Raw genomic sequence first — 21157 nt, forward strand, 5'->3', positions numbered from 1 at the left:
TAATTACAGTTTAGTGGTATGTCCAAACCCTAAACTGTGGTTAATCTTAACGGTACTTTACTGAAATAAGCCAGCTTGAAAGAGTTTGGTTTCAAGCATTGCACTAAACTGCGGTTAATGGAATGGAATTGAAAGCTCCCAATTTCCTCTGGTGTGGGTCAGGGGAGATGGGAGTGCACACGTCCAAGGCTTAGGAATGTAATGCTAAACCACAGTTAAGCTTACAATCAAACCAAGCTTTCAGTTGCTCACTATCATTAAGATGACCAGTAAATGCTGCAACAGGCAATTATAGTTTGAGGAACACTTGTAGCAAATTGATTTTCAAATCTCATGAGATGAGAAGCAGCCCACTTTAGGAGGAAGTCCAAAGAAAGATAATTTTCAATAAAACACAATGCCCTGCATTTTAACTCATAGGTAAATGACCTGCCAGACAGCTGAGAAAAGGAGTCTCAGTGGTATGGCACAGGCAGAGCTTATTTCCTTTTAACCAAAACATGCATTTACTGGAAATGAAAAGCCCTTGCACAATATATAATGCGTTAAGAGTACAATCCTACCACCACCAGTCTGTGTTGATGGCTGGGGGCATTAAGAACTGTGTGTAGTTGTCTCTCTGCTGCCAGTGGAGGTTCTGCCTTGGCTTCACCCAGACATGCAGAAAGCTACTGCTGGGGATCCTTCTGCCAGTGGTAGGCAAATGGAAACCCCAAGAAAGTGTTCCATTTTCAGGATCGAAAGCACTGCAGAAAGCCCTGGTCCTCAGCTTCCTCCCCAATTACATCAGCCTGGAGCTGGCTAAGTGAAAAGTTACAATAAACTGTCCCCATATTCCACTCAAACTGGGATGAGCTGGCAGGGCTTGGGAAGCTGAAACAGTTCTGCCACCCTACCAGCCTCAGGAGTGTTTGGTAAGTTATGCGTTCCCACCTGAAGAATATCATCAGTTCCTCCAGCAGCAGGTTTTGTTTTCATTTCTTCAATCTCTTTCTCCAGTTCTAAGGGGAAACAGTGTTTTCTCTGAATAAGGATAATTCATTCATTTCATATATTATTCTACTTTTCTGCAACCCCAAAGTTTCTTCCAAACAGGTAATTTGGTTTATTCATGGTCGTTATTACGCCTAACATCAGCAGGAACAGATCCAAGCCTGGCAGATATTCACACCATTTCCCCAGGATTTCTGAAAGCTTTTTTTTTTTTGTCTCATGACTCTTATTTGTTGCAGCTAATGGCACCGGTGGGCCTTTTTTGGGACTATATGCTTCATGCAGTCTGCCATGCTGTTTTAAAATAAATGAAAATGAAAACCAACATCAGTAGGGAGGTACCTGAACATCGGGATTTCACTTTCTGTACATGCATCATTTGCTTCTTTGCAAATTTGATAAGATCTTCTCTGGGTAAAGTATCCAGCTGCAAAATTAATAAATAATATTCTAAAATAGCAGTTAAGGGTATTGAACTTCAGAACATCAAGCTAACTTTTAATGCTTGCCCTATTTCATTCTACCAGAAGAAGCTTCACAAAGAACTCTGGAGAAATATGCTGCAGTTTGCAAAGCATCCTGCAAATGTTTGATTCAGCGTTAGCAGGGGCTGAATGTATTTGTCTCCACCAGGCCTACAAAGTGGGATAACCCTTTCAGAACAGAAGCAGTAAAAGAGAATTAGGCACTCAGCCCTGAAAAACGCTAGGCAACACAGCCTACAGTACCACAATAACTGTGCACTTGCTATGTTATTCTGTAAAGATGGTATCTCAAATTACTATTCTGGCTCTTTACATCTCGAAAAGAAGTGAGGATAGCACCATTTGCTAAGCAAAAAACTAGTCCACTTTAGCCAAGGGGAGATGCCAGCTCTCATAGGCTCAAGGTTTCAGTTTATCTGAAGTAATTTCAAAGAGTCTACATATAAACATATTGGAGGGATGCCAAATAAAAAATGGCTGAATATCTTCAGACACACCAAAATATTAGGCTTGGCAAACAGATGAAGCTCAGGAGGAACTATAGACTAAATTTCTGAACACTATAGAAAGCACAACCTTTAACAAGGTTTGTTACATAAATGAGCAATAAGGAAATGAAAGCCAAATATTTGAACCAGACAAAGTCAACCATTTTTCAGAGGGCTGGTAGGTACATTTGTTTCCTGCATTAGCTGCCAGCTGTTCTTGCTAAATAAACCTTTGCTGCATACAAAAATTACTTTTTAATGGCTGCAATGACTTCACTTTCTGCAAATAAAGCAGAGCCAGTTCTTACATTTGAAAATGCAACATTTTTTAATGCCACCTACAGACAGACCTCCTTTTGTCGGTCTAGTACTACTGGAACAAATTATATTTATAAGGAAACCTTACCTTTGACTTGCCTGTTGTGGATGTGGAAGGCGAAGCTGCCATTTCTTGACCACTATCTTGCAGCTGAAACAAACAAAATTACAGATAAAAGCCTGATGCATGCAGATCATTTTGTTATTTGTTTCTCCATCCCTACACTACCATTCCACCCCAAAGTGTATTCAAAGAAGCTTACAACAATAAAGAGACCATTTACATCAATAACACTATTAAAGCAGATACAATGGCTATTAATAAAAAAGCACAAAATAATAGGCAAATAAAAAGGCCACTACTGCACAATCCCAGGTTAGCACACACAGAATTGCCTGAAGAGCAATTCAATACCTTAATTCATTAAGTATTAAGTCTTCAGTGGAGCTTACTCCTTTCTAAGTGTTTTGTAGTTTTCTGGACCCTGATAAGCTATTGGCTAGATGACAGGCGTCTCTTGATGACAGCCTAGATGACAGGGAGTATGGTTTTCTGCCTCACCTGGATCAAGTAAAAAGGAGGTGAGTTGGGTGGGTGTCAAAAGTATGTTAATGGAACACCACCATAAATTGCCAGATGACTAATAACACGGGGCTTCATGTTCAGATTAAACAACTTGGGATTATTAGAAAAGATGTGTAGAATAGTTTACAACTTAATCTAAAGGGATACTTTTTATTTCTTTTTTTAATATTAATTTTTATTAGTTTTCAAATTTTAACAAATCCATCCAAATTATTTAAATTTAATACATTTTTTTCAAAAAATAATTAAGTTTCCCATAATTAAGCATATTACCATTACATTCCTGATGTTACCACTTCATTCTTATTTGATCACCTTCTCAACCTTCTACTAGTTTTAATCCACTTTCATCGCCAGCCAATCTTGTTACCTTGTAATCAGCACCATTGTTGTTTCCAAAACATACAAACCTCCATTTTTGCATGCACAAAGGGATACTTTTTTATTTGTAATCTCAGGAATGAACAGATAGTTGTGTGTTTATGCTAACCATTAACAACCATTCAGTTAATGGCCTTGGCTGGGGAGGGCGGGGTATAAATAAAAAATTATTATTATTATTATTATTATATAAACATGGGATTCATATTTTCTAATGCTTCACGACAACGCGAAGAATAAAAATGTTTCCAAGGCCTAGTCACTACAATTACAAAGCTACCTTTGCTAAAAGAAGATGTAGTTTATCCACTCTGTTTCATTCCAGTGTTCGAAAGCTGAATTCATAGTGCCAGCAGATGTTTAGGGCAATGTTCGAAACTCCCATTGTTCTAGGTGCATTTTGCAACAGGGAATTTAATTGGTGCAATCAGTTTCTGAGCCTAAGAGTTCAGACTAAAACTGCAGAGTGGAAGGAAAGGACCTTTTTCTGCCTCCCCACTTCCAGCTACTCTCTGAAGAATGGAGAAGAGAGTCTCCTAAGAATATTAGCAGGGTGGGCTGAGGAAGGACGAGCCTATGTGGAAAATGAACATAATATTTCAGCTGCAGTTCATTCATTTTCAGCTTTGTATTCTTGTTATAAAAAAGCACGCCTAGACATTCCGTTGCTGCACCCATAACCTAGGTTTAAGGTTGAATTCAGCTCCTAGTTTTCATATCTCGCTTTCCAACACTGGTTTAGGGCTGCCATCTCTTTTCAGCCCTCATTCTGTGTCTTTTAACAGCAGTCTGGCACACTGAGGCTTACCAAATAAATGTTCCTAGCACAGACGTAAAGTGATGGGAATTACACTCAGCATCCATACAGTGCTTTATGGTGTTCACTGTGCTTCATAAACATCTCCTCAGTAATCTTTTCACCATACTGTGGATCTACAGGAATGTGTTTGTTGCTAAGAGATTCTTTACACTTTCCTAAAATCACCTAAGGTTCAAAATAATTTTAAAAAACCACCACACACTAAACCAAGTTCCTCTACTTGCACTCTCTGAGATGTTGTACCATACAGGTAACAGCTTGACCAATTTGACTTCCGCGTATATCAGGCTGCTGCTTTAAAAGTGAAGCAGCAGAGGCCAATACAAAGTTAATAGCCTTACATATACCACATTTGAGGGAGGGGGTCAAACCTGATTAAGAGGTGCAATTCTACTCAGGTGTGCTTAGAGGTAAGTCCCATGCAGTTCAATAGAACTTATTCCTGGAATTCCCAGAATCCGACCAGGTCCTAGCATCCGACCAATATTGTTAGCTTTTGGAGGTCCAGCTCCGAGGACCTTCTGGCAGTTCCCTCACTGCGAGAAATGAGGTTACAGGGAACCAGGCACAGGGCCTTCTTGGTAGTGGTGCCCGCCCTGTAGAACGCCCTTCCATTAGATGTCAAGGAAATAAACAACTACAATCATACCTCGGGTTACAGACGCTTCGGGTTGCGCAGCGCACCGAACCCGGAAATACCGGAACCAGGTTACTTCTGGGTTTTGGCACTTGCACATGCGCAGAAGCACTCAATTGCTGCGCGGCGCTGCGGACATGCTTCCTGCACGGATTACGTTCACAAACCGAGTGTCCACTGTACCTGACTTTTAGAAGACATGTGAAGGCAACCCTGTTTAGGGAAGTTTTTAATGTTTGATGTTTTATCGTGTTTTTAATATTCTGTTGGGAGTTGCCCAGAGTGGCTGGGGAAGCCCAACCAGATGGGCGGGGTATAAATAAATTATTATTACAGTCATACCTCGGGTTGAATACACTTCAAGTTGCATGTGTTCGAGTTGCGCCCTGCGGCAACCTGGAAGTAACGGAGCACGTTAGTTCTGGGTTTTGCCGCTTGCGCATGCGCAGATGCTCAAAATGATGTCACACGCATGTGCAGAAGTGGCGAAAAGCAATGTGCGCAGACGTGCCCTCGCTAGTTATGTTTGCTTCTAGATGCGAACGGGGCTCCGGAACGGATCCTGTTCGTATCTAGAGGTACCACTGTATAAGTGCAACTCCTGTGTTGGGGGGGGGGGGGAGAGACCCGTCTGAACAGGGATGGTTTGGGGAAGATGCCCACCTATCATGCACGATCTAGCTGAGGAGGGTTGGACTAGATGACCCTCGGGTGTCCCTTCCAACTCTGCGGTTCTATGAGATTCCATGCCCCTGGCAAAATCAGGAGACGAAGCCAAACCAGGCAGCCCTCACCACAAACCCCGGGTTAGCCTCATTCCCTCGCTAACCCTCCACTTGGGAAACGGGGAGAACCCGCAAGTGGCGGAGGCCCCTCTATGAATGAGGGCTGAGGAGGGGGAAGCCCAGAGCCCACGTCCGCCGTTTCCCCCCACCCCTCGAGTCCTTCTCCCCCGTTTACCTCCATTGCGGCGGAGGGAAAGCGAGGCTCGTTTGCTCCCTCAGCGCCTCAGCTGGCAACACTTCCGCCTTCGTCACCGGCTCTCCCACCGCGCGCGCTTCTGACGTCAGCGAAACGACGAAGGGCTTGACCAGAGTGACGGCTCCCCTCCTCTTCTTGGGTCGCCGTGGCAACAGGCCCGGCCTGGCTCTCTTCTCTCCCTCCGCCTCTCGCCTGCCTCCTCTCAAGCCACGCCCCCTTCCCCCGCGAGTTCTTTTTCTCTTTCATGACAGTGAAAAGGAAATACCAGGGGGAAAGGAGGAGGAGGAGGGCGGCCGGAAAGGCAGCATCGACACCGTCCCTGAAAGACTTGGCTGTATAGTTTTAAAAGAATAAATTAATTTCCCACCAACCTCTTCAGTTGCTCATATTTGCTTATTTCAAAGTCCTTTTGATTCTTGGAATGGATCAGACCGCGAACACACTTTTTAATTTATTAAGATTTAATTTATTTATTAAGATTAAGATTATTTATAAAGATTTTCCTGTGCTGCAAAACAAACAAATAAGCGGGGGGAAAGTACATCTTTCGTCTCCTAGAGTCTTTCCTGCAGTTCGTTCACATGTGCGGTGGCCGTGCTTGCTCTTTGGGTAAAAGCGGGTGGAAAATAAACAATGAGCTGTTGCAGTCATACCGTGGAGCAAGGTGGAGCAATGATCGCCTTAACAAAAAAAAGCCCACGTTAAGTGTACAGCACAGTAGATTAAAAAGCGTAGAATGGGCGGGGGGCGGGATATGGGACCACAGAAGGGTCAAAGCGCAGCTCTAAGGGTTACAAGGAGCTTTGTCCCACAGTACTGTATAATATTATAATATTAGGGATGCGGGTGGCGCTGTGGGTTAAATCACAGAGCCTAGGACTTGCTGATCAGAAGGTTGGCGGTTCGAATCCCCGCGACGGGGTGCGCTCCTGTTTCTCAGTCCCTGCTCCTGCAAACCTAGCAGTTCGGAAGCACATTAAAGTGCAAATAGATAAATAGGTACCGCTCCGGCGGGAAGGTAAACGGCGTTTCCGTGCGCTGCTCTAGTTCACCAGAAGCGGCTTAGTCATGCTGGCCACAAGACCTGGAAGCTCTACACCGGCTCCCTCGGCCAATAAAGCGAGATGAGCGCCGCAACCCCAGAGTCAGCCACGACTGGACCTAATGTCAGGGGTCCCTTTACCTTTACTGTATATTAATACTTGCTTGCATCCTAAGCATATCTTCTCTTCCGTGTATTGATTTTTGATGATGATAAAACCTGATGCCTTGTGCCAGGAATGCAGGATGCTGCCTCACACCTCATCACACCTTTGAGGTACCCTAGCTCAGCATTGCCTACCCCTGGGCTTTGCCGACCTGGTACCTCCAAATGTCCTGGTTCACACAATGTCCTGCAAATGTGCCTGTCGACCTCCCCTCTCCCACACCTGTCTCAGCAAATGTTTGTGTAGACTAAGGTTACAAGATGTCCCCGATTCCCGGGGACAGTCCCTGGATTTGCAAATCAGTCCCCATACAAAATCCATTGAAGTTGAAAAGTGTCCCCAGATTCATTGGGGGAAAAAATCTGGTAACCTTAGTATAGACACTGGTGGTGGGTGGGTGTTCTCCCCTCTTCTATTTAACCTCCATCTCCAGGGTTCAGTGTTGGGAGTGCAGATAAAGGGAAAGAACTGGACGGGGCTCAAGAGGAGAGGGGGTTATGAGTGTGCATGTGCACCTGGCACGAGATGTGGGGCTGCAGAAGGGAGCAGACAGAGCATGTCCTGCCATCTCTGCCACAACGAGCAACTCCTGTATGACCTTTTGTTCTTCCTGAGCAAGTCCGAGGAGGAGAGGACAAAAACTGACCAAGGGAGACAGGGATGCTGAGAGACAGGAGTGAATACTGGACATAGGATATATTTACAGTGGTACCTCGGGTTACGTACTTAATTCATTCCGGAGGTCCGTTCTTAACCTGAAACTGTTCTTAAGCTGAAGCACCACTTTAGCTAATGGGGCCTCCCGCTGCCACTGCACAATTTCAGTTCTCATCCTGAAGCAAAGTTTTTAACCCAAGGTATTATTTCTGGGTTAGCGGAGTCTGTAACCTGAAGCGTATGTAACCCGAGGTACCACTGTATTTCATTTGGAGTGGAGAATGAATGGATCATTTCAAGGAGAAATGGGTGAGGTGCGGCTGCCTCAGAAGCAGAAGAGAATAAACTGCTGGATTGGGAAACTCTCAATCCCATTCCAGCGTTGTTTTTCATTCTGCCTCCAGGACAGTCCCCCACCTGCTCTCCCCTGAAATAAATCAGTTGGGAACCCTAGGAGTTAGCACAAGAAATCACTCTGAATATGAAAAAGAATGAAGGGATGAAAGGATCCTCTTTTCACCCCAAGGACAAACCTTTCCAAACTTCTGCGTTGCACACACACACAATTTACTCCCCAAATTTTGTGTTAGAGACTGAGAGGGTGGGGTGGGGTGTCAATCAGCATAGCTCCATCTTCAATTCACATTTTAGGTTGAAAGGATTGCCACAATATACTTTATATTGAAAAAGATAATGAAGACCAGCAAGTATAAAAGGAATTGTTCAAGAAAGTGTGATGGTTGTGAGAGCGAGAAAAAGAACAAGGGCTTTTGATGGCGCAGCAACAAAAAGGGAGTCGCCATTTTGACAGGTCCTGTCGAAAGATTCATGATCGGGAGGAGGAAGCTTTGTTTTCATATTGGATTCCTGGTAGAACCTCCTCGAAGACTGAGAAAGAGGGACAGACTTGTGAAAAGTTAATGAATAGACAGCAAAAATGTTTTTCTTTATGGAAGCGATGAAATACGGCAGCTGTCTGAAATACAACTCTTGGACGAATGGAAAAATCCACACAGGAATACAAATTTGTTTCAACCCGCTTATTGAGACTATCAGAGGCCACAAAGACAAAGAGAAAGGAAAAATATATGAAAACAACTAGAAGAGATGTGGAAAACAGCAAGAAAGGATTGGACAGAATTGTGAACATTATTTGGACAGATTTGTGGACTTTTAAAGCAGCAGCAACAAGAGGATTGGATCCCTTTCGGAACTTGAAATATGGGTACCCCCAACAAAAATTTAAAATTAGGCTCTGTAATTCGGAATTTATGTGATTTGATTTGATTTGATTGGTCTGTTAATAAAAATTATTTTTTAAAAAAGAAAGAAAGTGTGATGGATTAAGACTTTTGCAGTGCAATTCTATGCATGTCTTCTCAGAATTAAGCCATACCGAGTTTAATCGGGCTTGCTCTCAGGCAAATGTGTATTCTATGAGGTTGTGTTTTTAATAATGTAACGTAGTAAGAGGATAATAGAGTTTACACTGTTCCTGCTTAAAGTTCCATGCGGAAAGTCAGAGAGGTTCCTGCCATGTTCTTTTTATACTCTGCATCAAATTTCTCATTTTGTGCCACAGTAAAATGGTTCTTCCAGTCCCCAACAGTTCCTAGAGCAGAGAAAGCCAAAGACAGAGAATATTCAGTTTCGCTTAAAAAAAATAATTCTACTGTTCAAAGGTCACAAATTTGAAAGATACTAGCAAAAACCCCCACAACTATTGGGAACAAACTACCATTAAAGGTAAAGGTAAAGGTCCCCTGACAGTTAAGTCCAGTCTCGAACGACTCTGGGGTTGCAGTGCTCATCTCGCTTTACTGGCCGAGGGAGCTGGTGTTTGTCCACAGACAGTTTTTCCGGGTTATGTGGAAAAACCAGAGCAGCGCATGGAAATGCTGCTTACCTTCCCGCTGGAGTGGTACCTATTTATCTACTTGCACTTTGACATGCTTTCGAACTGCTAGGTTGGCAGGAGCTGGGACCGAGCAACAGGAGCTCACCCCGTCGCGGAGATTCGAACCACCGACCTTCTGATCGGCAAGCCCTAGGCTCGGTGGTTTAGACCCCAGCGCCACATAGGAAAAATGATTTAATCCTGGAAAACAGGAGTATTACTAGGCCTTTAAAAAACTCGGGGCACAGTCCCCAACACACATCTTCATATACTTGGAGAGAACTGCTGCTTATGTACATATTAAAAATAAAGCAAGTCTTGTCAGACATCTAATACAGCTCCTCTCTCTCAGGTGCAGTTCTGCCTCCCCACACCATCTAGCTACTATTGCATGTGCTTACAAGCCTTCTGTCCCCATTCAATACCATCAGCACAGGAAACTCTCAATTTAGGAGCCTCCAAATGATGGGTGATCACACACACGCGCAAGGCACCAAACCCAAAAGTATCCCCCAAGATGTAATTAAAAGGGGCAGAACAGGTTGGAGTATGGCGGAACGGGCTTATGCATGCTCTGCTGATGTGTGCTAGGGTCTGGAACAGAACCTCCCTACAAAAAGAGGATTGCCTGTACACACAATATCCAGCAAGCACAGATCAACACACCACTAGAGTACAGATAAGGCTGACCTGTGATTGGAGTCCCACTGAATTGCACCCAGCCAAGAGTTCCAAAAAAGGTTTTTCAAAAGGAGGGGAAAGGGCAGGAGATCAGGACCATAGTGCAAAAGACTCAGGCCTTCTGCTCCCTGAGTGGCACCCCTGTAGAAAAACAATGACCCCTGCCCCCAGTAGCACCTTTTCTCATGAACGGGGAGATTGAATGGTCCAGGATCTCTGGAGGCAAAAAGGTGTAGTTTGCCATGGGATTATTTTTCATGACTTCGAATTGTGTGTAATGGATTATTTTATCTAGAACTTCCTTTTCCAGGTCCTTCTCCAGGAAGTTCAGGATCTTCTGAATTTCACACCTTGGATTCTGTGGAAAGGGAGGGAATGAAATCCAGGAATTAACCAGGAATAGGAAAATAAACCAATTGTTAACCAATAATGCAATCCTGCACATGTTTACTATACTAAATCAATCTTAGGTTTAAATCCCTGTAGTCTAGTGTTAACTCGTTTGTGGTGTGAAGCCTAAAAACAAACACTCACTTCTTTTATATCTTCGTAGAAGAGGTAAAGAATCCGGTACTTATTTTTCGCCTCCCACCAGCCTTTTACATGATCATACCAGGAACCCCAGAGCACTAAGGGATAAAAATGAATTAAACAGCTTAAGGAAGAATTTCATATCACAGACTAAAGAGACTATAAACTTAAACAAGGCCATGTTACGGATTTACTAAACATATGTCAGCTTGTTCACGACAGAAGAAAATTCACTGGGGCCAAACAGTTCCATGACTACAATGACAGGAAAGACAATTTAAAATAAATAAATAAAAAATAGTTAATTTTTTCCCAGGTCTTGGTTAGACAACACCGATTCAGGGGACTAAGCTGGATAACTGCTATGATCAGAGTTGGTTATGATGGAACAACTGTCAAATCACACCCAAACTCAGAACATTTAACGTGCTCAAGCTTGGCAACTTTTTCCTAAATAAAAAAGATAATTGCCTCAACATCAAGACTGTAGTAAAATGGACCAAGGGGCAAATTCCCTTCCGGAATGAGGAACAGGCAGGAGACTTCCTAAACAGGATGCCTTCTGCTCCACTCATCCCAGCTTCTTCCCTTGGCTCATAAATCAATCCCATCTAAAACAGATTGCGCTCTCATTCCCAGATCAGAATCTGGTCTTATATGCAGCAGCAGCAGCAGTAGCTTGTCTGAACGAAGCTCGAGTCTGTTTTTCCCCTTCTAACTAGAAAGGAGCCATGTGCAGTGTTTGGCAAAAAGTTAACTTCCCATTATCAGTTTGCTACTTGAATTTAAAATACATAGATAAATGATTGAGTTCTTTGAAAAAAGAAATCATGGCACAAAGCATTCCGTTCACCTTTTCCATCCATGTATTTCTGAAAAAATTCTTCCCATGTTCCTGGCTCAGGCATCATTTGATTCATTCTGTGGAAGTGATAAAAAGACACTAGATTGTCTTTGGCATTTCTTGCCACGTAGATGACCTGCGGTGGGTATAGAAGTGAGAAGATACCATTATTCGCCAGTGGAGGAAGTGCAAGTGCACTTTCATAATACTAGAACACAGGACCGTCCAGTGAAGTTCGATTTTGGAAGACTCAGGAGGACAGGCAGAAGAAAATGCCTCTTCACAACCGTAAATGATGGCAGTTGCTCCCACCAGGTGCAGTGATGGCCCGCCAGCTTTGACAACTTTAAAAGGGGTCTAGACAAATTCATGGAGGTTTAGGCTATCAATGGATGGTATCCCATATTAGAGGCTGTATGTCTCTGAATACTTGTCTCTGGGGAACAACAGCAGGAGAGGACTATTGTTATTATTTCCTGTTCTCGGGCTTCTATAGGCATCTGGATGAGAACAGGATGCTAGACCAGATAGGCCTTTGGTTTGATCCAACATGGCTCTTCTTATGTTTTTAAACATGAATTAGATCATTTTACTGGTATCTGTCTCATGTTCCCCTATATTGCCTCCAAGTGTCCCTATTTTCCAGGGACAGTTCTGGATTTACAGAAGCCATCCCAATTTCTTATTTGGTCCTGGAATGTCCTGCTTTTCCTTAGGACATCCCTATTTTCGTCAGAGGGTATGCAGCCCCCGAGCCAAGGAGATAAGTAACTATACAACCTTTAGAAGACATGTGAAGGCAGCCCTGTATAGGCAAGTTTATTTTTTAAAAATGCTTAATTATGTTTTATATACAGTGGTACCTCTGGTTAAGAACTTAATTCGTTCCAGAGGTCCGTTCTTAACCTGAGGTACCACTTTAGCTAATGTGGCCTCCCACTGCTGCTGCTTCTGCGCCGCTGCCACACAATTTCTGTTCTCATCCTGAGGTAAAGCTCTTAACCCGAGGTATTATTTCTGGGTTAGCGGAGTCTGTAACCTGAAGCGTTTGTAACCAGAAGCATTTGTAACCTGAGGTACCACTGTATGTTGAAAGCTGCCCAGAATGGCTGGGGCAACCCAGTCAGAGGCGCAGGGTATAAATAATATTATTCTTGTTATTGTTGCTGTTATTGAATAGGGCAACCCTGTTTTCATTGGAGAAATGTTGGAGGGTATGTGAGAAAGAAAAAGAAAGAAAGAAAGGAAAAGAGGACAATAGCACTGAGACGGAAAGGGACACAGAGACCTGACCTGCTCTCTATGAGAATCCAGTGCTATGGCATTGGGGAGCCGTACTGGAAAACCTAATAGAGAAGTAGGATATGTTGGAGTGTTAATTATGCTCAGCCTCTGTATATATCTGTAAATAAATTCTGATTTTACAGAAACTCCATCAGTGTCCAGTGATTTCATTCAAAGGAAACTGACTCCAGGGCATGCACTGGAATCCCTGAAAGCTCTCCCTACTCATAGATTGGGATACAATATTCTAGAAACCTGCCAGTATTCTATTCAGCTGCAATTCAACTGGACACTGCAATTCCAAGGAAGTCAAGGAGACATCTGTGGTTCTTCCTCCATTTTATCCTCACACAACCCTGTGGAGGTAAGTTAGGCTGAGATACAGTAGCTGCCCCCCAAGGTCACTCAGTAAGCGTCACGACTGTGTGGAGATCTCTGAACCCAATCCTAGTATGACGCTAACCTGCTTGCCAAGCTTCCTGCCCAACCCATTACCTTACAGTTTTGTTCCCAGAACGACGGAGGCACCAGTTGTACAGGAAGATGAGTTTTCAGTGTTCTTGGTGAGGGCATGGCTTCAGCTTTATCCAAGCCTGAGAAACAAGCCGTTGTTATTCAACAGTATGCTTTAACATTATCCATCCAATACCATTTTGTAGGGCTGCAGACCAGATTTTCCAAGACCCACGTGCAATGCTAATGCGTTGCTAGATCTTAGCCTAGTGGAAAACATAAATGTTTATCTCCTTTCAGTGTCCTTGGGGCTTTGCCTTCAGGGGCTTTGAAAAAAAATGATCTCATATCTTCATCTAGTCTCAGAATGTTGTCTGGAACATTCAGAGTCATCCTAGCCACTGATGACTTCACGGCTAATTTGACCCTCCTCTTAGGACAATTTGTTCAATGCGTTTCTATTTTTCTCTTTTCATTCATATCTTTATTCTATTTCATTATATATTTTAGGTGATTTTGTTTTTTGATAATTTTTTCAAAGCAAAAAAACAACAGTACGGCTTTGGGAAGAAGAAGATGGAGCAATTGTCTTCTTTTGGCAGTTAAGACGAGTGACAAGAAAAGACAATATGCATTGACTTCCTAATAGTCCTTTTCTGACACTCACTTTGCCTCTTTCAGAATGAAATATGACATTCCAGCAAATAATCCTGGATCATATTAGCCACTCCATTCTCTTTAGAAACACTTTCATAATAAGGATATTATTTTGAACTTCTTAGCAATATTTTATCTGATAACTTTACACAAGTTGACCTGCAGATCTGTAGCTTACCAGTGGGCAAATTCTTGTGCAGCACCCATTCGATAAAAGGTTGCCGATCGTAAGTGGAAGCACGCTGGCATTTCTCAATGTCGCCGTCACATTGGATCATGTCTACAATCTCCTGTGTCCATGTTGTACCTGATAATAAGAAACAAAAGAAGAGTTTGGTCTTGTGGCAAAAGATTTACGAGTTCATAATTTTTCATGGACTGGAGCCAGAAAATATTAGAGTCCACATTACACACATCTCCCATCTAAAAGCAACGGATGGTTTGGCTAGCTCAATGCTGATTGTTGTTGTTTAGTCGTTTAGTCGTGTCCGACTCTTCGTGACCCCATGGACCAGTTCATGCCAGGCACTCCTGTCTTCCACTGCCTCCCGCAGCTTGGTCAAATTCATGTTAGTACTTTCGAGAACACTGTCCAACCATCTCGTCCCCTTCTCCTTGTGCCCTCCATCTTTCCCAACATCAGGGTCTTTTCCAGGGAGTCTTCTCTTCTCATGGGGGGCCAAAGTATTGGAGCCGCAGCTTCAGGATCTGTCCTTCCAGTGAGCACTCAGGGCTGATTTCCTTCAGAATGGATAGCTATGATCTTCTTGCAGTCCATGGGACTCTCAAGAGTCTCCTCCAGCACCATAAGTCAAAAGCACCAGTTCTTTGGCAATCAGCCTTCTTTATGGTCCAGCTCTCACTTCCATACATCACTACTGGGAAAACCATAGCTTTAACTATCTGGACCTTTGTTGAGCAAATAACAAAAAATGTTGCTTTTAGATAAATATAAATTGGGGGGCATCAAGGATACATTTGTCAACTGAGAGTGCAGAATGCATAAGGAATATATGTATAACTTTAAAGCTATGTCCCCCACCTTATAATGCAAGAAAAGCCTTATGAACCTTATGACCTACCACCAGGAAGGCGTGACCTTCCTCACATGCCTGCTGCTTGTGGCAGCCATTGGTATCCAGTTCTGGCTATTTTCCTGTGTATATTGTCCATGTAATGTAGACATATCCTTCATGAGGGACAAACTACACATTTCACACTTGCATTTATAATAGCAGTCCAACGCCCCCCTTTTAAAGTTGAAAAGGTTATATGGGAGAGGTTATGGGGTGGAGGAAGGAAAAGCAGCAGAGGAAGATTTTTGTTGGGATTTGAAACATGCATTTGCAAAAATAGTATAGGCTATAAAGTTTGAAAGCTTCCGCATTATGCATTGGCTTACAGACCCTCAACTCTTTCATGTTCAGCCTGAATTTGTCTGGGTCATTAAATGTTATCTTTTGAACCCTTTGTTGGTCCAATGTTATGTGCTTTCAGTGACAAGCAATCACAAGGCGTATTACTATGAATCATGCTACCATCTACTGAAAGCAGGCATTTCATGGGCAACATCCACATTCGTTATGAACAATAGGTCCTGTTTGCAAATCCATCAGTCACAAATGCATTAATAGAGATTTTAAAATATGGTACAATGGGAACAATCCACCAGAAGGTTCTGAACTCCTTGAAAATGTTTATGGGTCTTCTTGAGCAAGATAATTTTCTGGTGTGTTGAATCCAATCGATGCAAAGGTCTAGTGGAAACAACTGCAAGTCTTGGGTCACATTATGTGCCTGGTAAGTCAAAGGTGCCTAAGTAGCACCCCCTATCTTTCCTGCTTGCATACTCACCTGCCTTTGCATAGGTTGCTATTAGCAGGTCATCAGGCTTGGCTTGGAAAGCCCAGATTTTATGCCACTTTTCACAGATCTCCTTTGTAAGAGGAATCCCTTCCACCTCACCAACTTCAGATCGTTTCACAACCCAGTCCAGCTTCAGTTCTTCCATCTTTTCCAAGGGCATGGAGAAGGCACACTTCAGCAATTGCTTTCCTTTCCTTTAAAGAAGAATATTACTTTAAACCTGGGACCTGGGCCAAGAACCAGCTGAAGTGGCAGCCAACACCACCAAGAAGTGTGGCTGCATCAACTTCCTCACTTAAGCTCCTCCTACAATACCATCCATCCATCCATCCATCCATCCTTATTTAGCCTGTCTGTAGCTACCCCTGTCTGTAGCTCCATTCCTTCAAAGCTCCTCCTGCTTGCTCCTTGGTATTCTGTGCCTCAAAGTCCACCTGTCCTCCATGATCATTAAATGGAGCTCCATGCTCTGAGGCAACATATTGCTGAGTACCAGACACTGGGGACAATGTGCAGGGCCAGGCCTTTGTGCTTTGCTTGAGTCAATTGGCTGGCTAATGTGGAGACATACGGGACTTATCCCCTGAATTACTCCTTTGCACCTGCCTCTGATACTGCAGTATAACATCAGTTTTGCAGAATAATGCTGAGGCTCAAGTAAATTGCCCAAGAGCACACCAACTAAGTTCAAGCCATACACCGGGCCTCAAAGCACCACGCTTCTAATTTTCCAGTCAAATAAACCAGGACATTTCTGATAGTATTGGATATAGAACATTGCTTGTTTCTTCACAGAACTCACAGGCATTGGGCTGGATTCAACTAAACCAGTGTGCTAGGCGAAGCCAATCCAATGCCTCCTGTTAGTGGAATGGGGCCTTTAACCTCCCAGCGCCTCCCTCTTATTCACTCTGGGGAGCTGGAAGAACCTCCAGAACAACACACAAGGGGGAGGAGAGGTGAATTGTTCTACCTGGAAAGCAGAAATGGTTGTGTTGATGGAGCAACAGAAATAGTATGATGAAGATGAATTCCCCTCATAGGTAGAAACAACATAAATACAATATATGAAACTGCCTTACGCCAAACTGTTGGTCCATTGAACCCAGCATTTCCTGATCTGACTGGCAGCATCCCTCCAGAGAATGAGACAGTGCATCTCTCCCATCACCTAGTTTTTAATCCCTTTAACTGGAGATGCCAAATATTGAACCTAGCAAACATTCTGCGCACAAGACATATTCTCTGAGACTGCGTTATGGCCCCTCATCTCTGCCACAGCCAGATACTCACAACACAAATTGGAATAGGGATGGGGAGTTTCCCTTAAATACCTTGTACACTTTCCTCTCAGCTGGATGTCTTGGCACTGTAAAGGGGATGTAGTCTTCTTCTCAAAGTGAGGTATTGCTCTGAACCTTGGAGCGACAAGAAAAATCCACGTCCTTGGAAACTGCCTGTTGGTGGCTCAACTCAGAGTACAGTACTCTTACCTCCCAACAGGGACACAGGAGTAGTGTGAGGATTTGGATAGAACTTAAATTTCTCTTGCGAATGGGGAAATAAAAGGAGGTGGAACAGGAGGTGGAGAATAAGGTGTTTCAGAAAGAGCCAATAGCAACAGAGGTGTTGTGTGCTGTAGCTTTTTGAACCTTGTTCTTTACCTCATATTCATGGGTTAATGCCCCAAATGAAAATATTTCACACAAATATTTCACACATATTTCAGTCTCCTCTCCATTTCTTGCCAGTATTTCATTTCAAATTGAATTATTGCTAATAGTGCAAATTTCAAATTAACTTACACCCTCATCTTAAACATATAACTACTGATCTTAAACTTATGTGCTCTTAACTAAAAACGGCAACCCTAAATCTGCTTAGCAGGCGGTTAGAGCATGATGCAGTAGAAGTCAATCACTGTGCAGCAAAATCCTAAGCAATATTCATTCAGACATCTCAATAAGTTAAATGGTCTGAACTAACCAGTAAGGGAGATCAAGACTGCAGCCTTAATGTTTGGTTGATTTCAGCAAGGGAGATTTAAGCACGTGCAGAATTTTTCCTCTGAAATTAATGCCATTTAAAAATTATTATGTTTGGCTGGATTGCACTGCAAGTCCCACTGAATGTGGCAAAACTTCTCGAGTTAAACTGGTTATGATTGGGCAGAAAATACAATTTCTGTGGGCTACTGCGTGTATGAGTGTCACCAAGCTTCAATAAACCGTTGTGAGGAAGCACCCTTAGAAACTCCATACACACAAACATTTTGAGCAAAAAGATCTCATTTCAGTATAAGAATTCCTCTAAGAGCCTTCCGTTCAGAAAGTTGTCGAGATTTTCAGTGAATATTGACCTCCAGCATTTTGCATTGACCCTCTTGTATATTGCTTAAAGGTAAAGGTAAAGGGACCCCTGACCATTAGGTCCAGTCGTGACCGACTCTGGGGTTGTGGCGCTCATCTCGCTTTATTGGCCAAGGGAGCTGGCGTACAGCTTCCGGGTCATGTGGCCAGCATGACTAAGCCGCTTCTGGCAAACCAGAGCAGTGCACGGAAACGCCGTTTACCTTCCCGCCAGAGCGGTACCTATTTATCTACTTGCACTTTGAGGTGCTTTCGAACTGCTAGGTTGGCAGGAGCTGGGACTGAACAACGGGCGCTCACCCTGTCACGGGGATTTGAACCGCCGACCTTCTGATCAGCAAGTCCTAGGCTCTGTGGTTTAACCCACAGCGCCACCCGCGTCCCTCTTGTATATTGCTTACCTAACTCTTAATCTGGATAACCAAAATACTGTGCTCAAATAAAGTGTTTACACAGTGTAATGATTAACTAATGGAGAGTTAGTTAGATATCCAAGGTATTAGGAAAGGAACTGGGGTACAGAGGAAAGAGAATAATAAGCATGAAGCTCCATTGAGTTAAATAGGACTTGTGCTAATTAAATGCCAGTGCTATGGGTGAAACAGATTTTGCCTCTTCACAAAACCTTTCCTCTTTACATGCCAGTCTGCCTCTCTCTACTTGGAACCTTCAAGAGGAAATCCAATACTTGGTTATGCAACCATCAAGATAATACGTTAATCCCTAGTTTAAACAGAACGGAAATGCGTGAATATAAGAGAAAGATAATGTTTGATATCCTTGTTTTTCTTTTGCTCATTGTTGAGGAAAGGCACACCCGATGCCACATACCCTGAGAGCAGGTCTGGATTAAAGCAAATGGAAACCTGAGCTAGGAGACTTTGGGAGGACCAGACTTAATAGCACCTGATCACGAGAAAGAAAGCCTCATTCTATTTTTTATCTTCTCAGTGAAAGTACTTAAGAACTTAATTCGTTCTGGAGGTCCGTTCTTAACCTGAAACTGTTCTTAACCTGAGGTACCACTTTAGCTAATGGGGCCTTCCGCTGCTGCTGCTGCATGATTTCTGTTCTTATCCTGAAGCAAAGTTCTTAACCCGAGGTACTATTTCTGGGTTAGCAGAGTCTGTAACCTGAAGTGTCTGTAACCCGAGGGACCACTGTATGACATTGATGAATTTTTAGAATTGATAAAAAGATTGTTTATAAATTTATAACCTTTAATAAGTTTACAAAAGTATGGAATTAATGAAGATATTCACAGAGAACATTCACAGGAGAATCATAGCTATCTTATAACATTCACTATACAGAGTCTTACCTTGGTTTTCAAACAGACTAGTTCTCAAACATTTTGGCTCCCGAACAATTGAAACCCGGAAGTGACTGTTCCGGTTTTCGAATGTTCTTTCAGAAGTTGAACATCCGACGGGGCTTCCGTGGCTTCTGATTGGCTGCAGGAGCTTCCTGTAGCCAATCAGAAGCTTTGCTTTGGAAGACAAACGCTTTGGAAGTTGACTTCCAAGGTATGACTGAATACAAAGTCAAAACAGTTTCTTTCGGACTCTTTTTGGATGTGAACTTATCAATTACATCATTAAAATCAGTAAGTCACAGTTAATCATTTTCTGTGCCGAGAATGCTTAAAGACAATTGATCTTGGGACATTGTTGACCGTAGAACATTCTTTATCCTTTTTAGTCTAGAAAAATGATCTTTCATCAGTACAGTTTGTAACCATTAAACCGTTTGTAACCATTAAACACAAGGACAATCTGAAAATTGTGTCTACATTTGAAAAAGTTCTCTGAATTTTCTCCTGGAATATTATTTGATACATATCTTGGTGGCTGAAATTTTCTTTTTCGGGGTGAGCTTGTTTGACGTACAGGTGGAAGTGCAAAAGTTCATCAACTAAACTAAGCTCAACATCCTTTGGATAACTCTTGCATCAACATCTTGAAGCCATTGTGAATCTGTTCCTTGGTTGCTTGCATGTTCACCAAAAATGACATATTGCCAACGACACTTCTATATACTGTTGCTTTTCTGTCTAGGTTGGCTGCAAGAATATCCATGACAGGGATAAATGAATTTACCCTAAACTTGTCTATTGGAGAAAGTTCGTCTATGGCCTCAGCTCCTGTCTTATTATTGTTTTGTTTTTTTCATACTCTGTTTTCTTTTGACAGTTTTGTACCCTAAGTAAATTTTGCTTCCTGTTCAATTTCGTCAAAATTAACCTGAGTGTTCGATACAAACTGCAATAGTGAGGTGTAAATATTTGCACATGTGCTCAATGAAAGTTGTGAACTTTGGAGTGCCTTGCCAACTTTAAGACACGGGACTAGGAAATGTGTGTAAATGTGAAGCATGAAAATGAATTCAAATTCTTCCATTTTCTGTAGAAGATTTTCAGTCTGTCATCTAGTATCTCCTTTTTTCAGTTTCATCACAGTAAATATAGCAGAAGGCTTCAACAATGTAAGCATAGCTAACACAAGCTGACCTAGAAATTAATTGCCTGGCTCAGTTCTGCAGCTTGTATTTCCCCCTCATATCCCAAATTTATCTAAATACTATTGTTTATTAATTTCTACCATTCACTAACAGGCTCTGGTATCCTGGATCTTTGACAGTGCTATTCTGAGCACAGGTTGACCTCTGTGGAAGTACAAGAACAGCTTGACAGGGATTTTAGCTAGTTAGTCAAAGAACAGTACAGAACAGTCAGTACAAAAGTACAATAAATATAATGGAAACAGAAGGAGAAGGAAAGAGCAGTAAAAATTTATGCCACTGATGGTGCTGTCATGCCAAAAAGCTCTCATCACGTCCATGGCAAGCTTTTACTTTAATTAGATCTATTGATTTTCAGTGTTTAAGTTGATAAACTGCTATATATATATATATATATATATATATATATATATATGCATGTATGTTGTTTCAGCATTTCTGAATGCTATATTTAGCTTTTTAAAGTAATACATACTGGGAAAAGGTGACCTTAGAACCTTC

General features: G+C 42.5%; 2 protein-coding genes across 2 annotated transcripts in view; both read right to left on the reverse strand.

Moving 5' to 3' along the window:
• The window catches only part of GCC2 (GRIP and coiled-coil domain containing 2), a 30822-nt gene extending 25045 nt beyond the window's left edge, over positions 1-5777 (reverse strand). The window contains exons 1-4 of the mRNA XM_083610404.1: positions 5669-5777; positions 2373-2435; positions 1336-1420; positions 934-1001 (exon numbers count right to left, since the gene is read on the reverse strand). Coding sequence (XP_083466530.1) covers positions 934-1001; positions 1336-1420; positions 2373-2435; positions 5669-5674 — 222 coding nt within the window. The 5' untranslated portion in view covers positions 5675-5777. The remainder of the gene's footprint in view (positions 1-933; positions 1002-1335; positions 1421-2372; positions 2436-5668) is intronic.
• Positions 5778-8982: 3205 nt separating this feature from the next.
• On the reverse strand, positions 8983-17308 carry LOC310761206 (sulfotransferase 1C1-like). Its single transcript, XM_083611010.1, has 8 exons — positions 17102-17308; positions 15756-15961; positions 14080-14208; positions 13287-13384; positions 11517-11643; positions 10667-10761; positions 10310-10490; positions 8983-9166 (listed from the first exon to the last, which is right to left on the reverse strand). Exons 2-8 carry the CDS (start codon positions 15925-15927, stop codon positions 9054-9056), a joined length of 915 nt encoding a protein of 304 aa, XP_083467136.1. The 5' UTR covers positions 15928-15961; positions 17102-17308; the 3' UTR covers positions 8983-9053.
• Positions 17309-21157: the final 3849 nt, after the last annotated feature.

The sequence above is a fragment of the Podarcis filfolensis genome, assembly GCF_964270895.1.
Source record: "Podarcis filfolensis genome assembly, chromosome: 4".
In the NCBI taxonomy this organism is placed as follows: Eukaryota; Metazoa; Chordata; class Lepidosauria; order Squamata; family Lacertidae; genus Podarcis; species Podarcis filfolensis.

Coding starts and splice junctions, on each gene's coding strand:
- LOC310761206 (XM_083611010.1), bottom strand. CDS start 15,927: ATGCCCTTGGAAAAGATGGAAGAACTGAAGCTGGACTGGGTTGTGAAA. Junction 13,385..14,079: donor GCACAAGAATTTGCCCACTG/GTAAGCTACAGA, acceptor CTTGTTTCTCAG/GCTTGGATAAAGCTGAAGCC. Junction 10,491..10,666: donor TCTACGAAGATATAAAAGAA/GTGAGTGTTTGT, acceptor CCCTTTCCACAG/AATCCAAGGTGTGAAATTCA.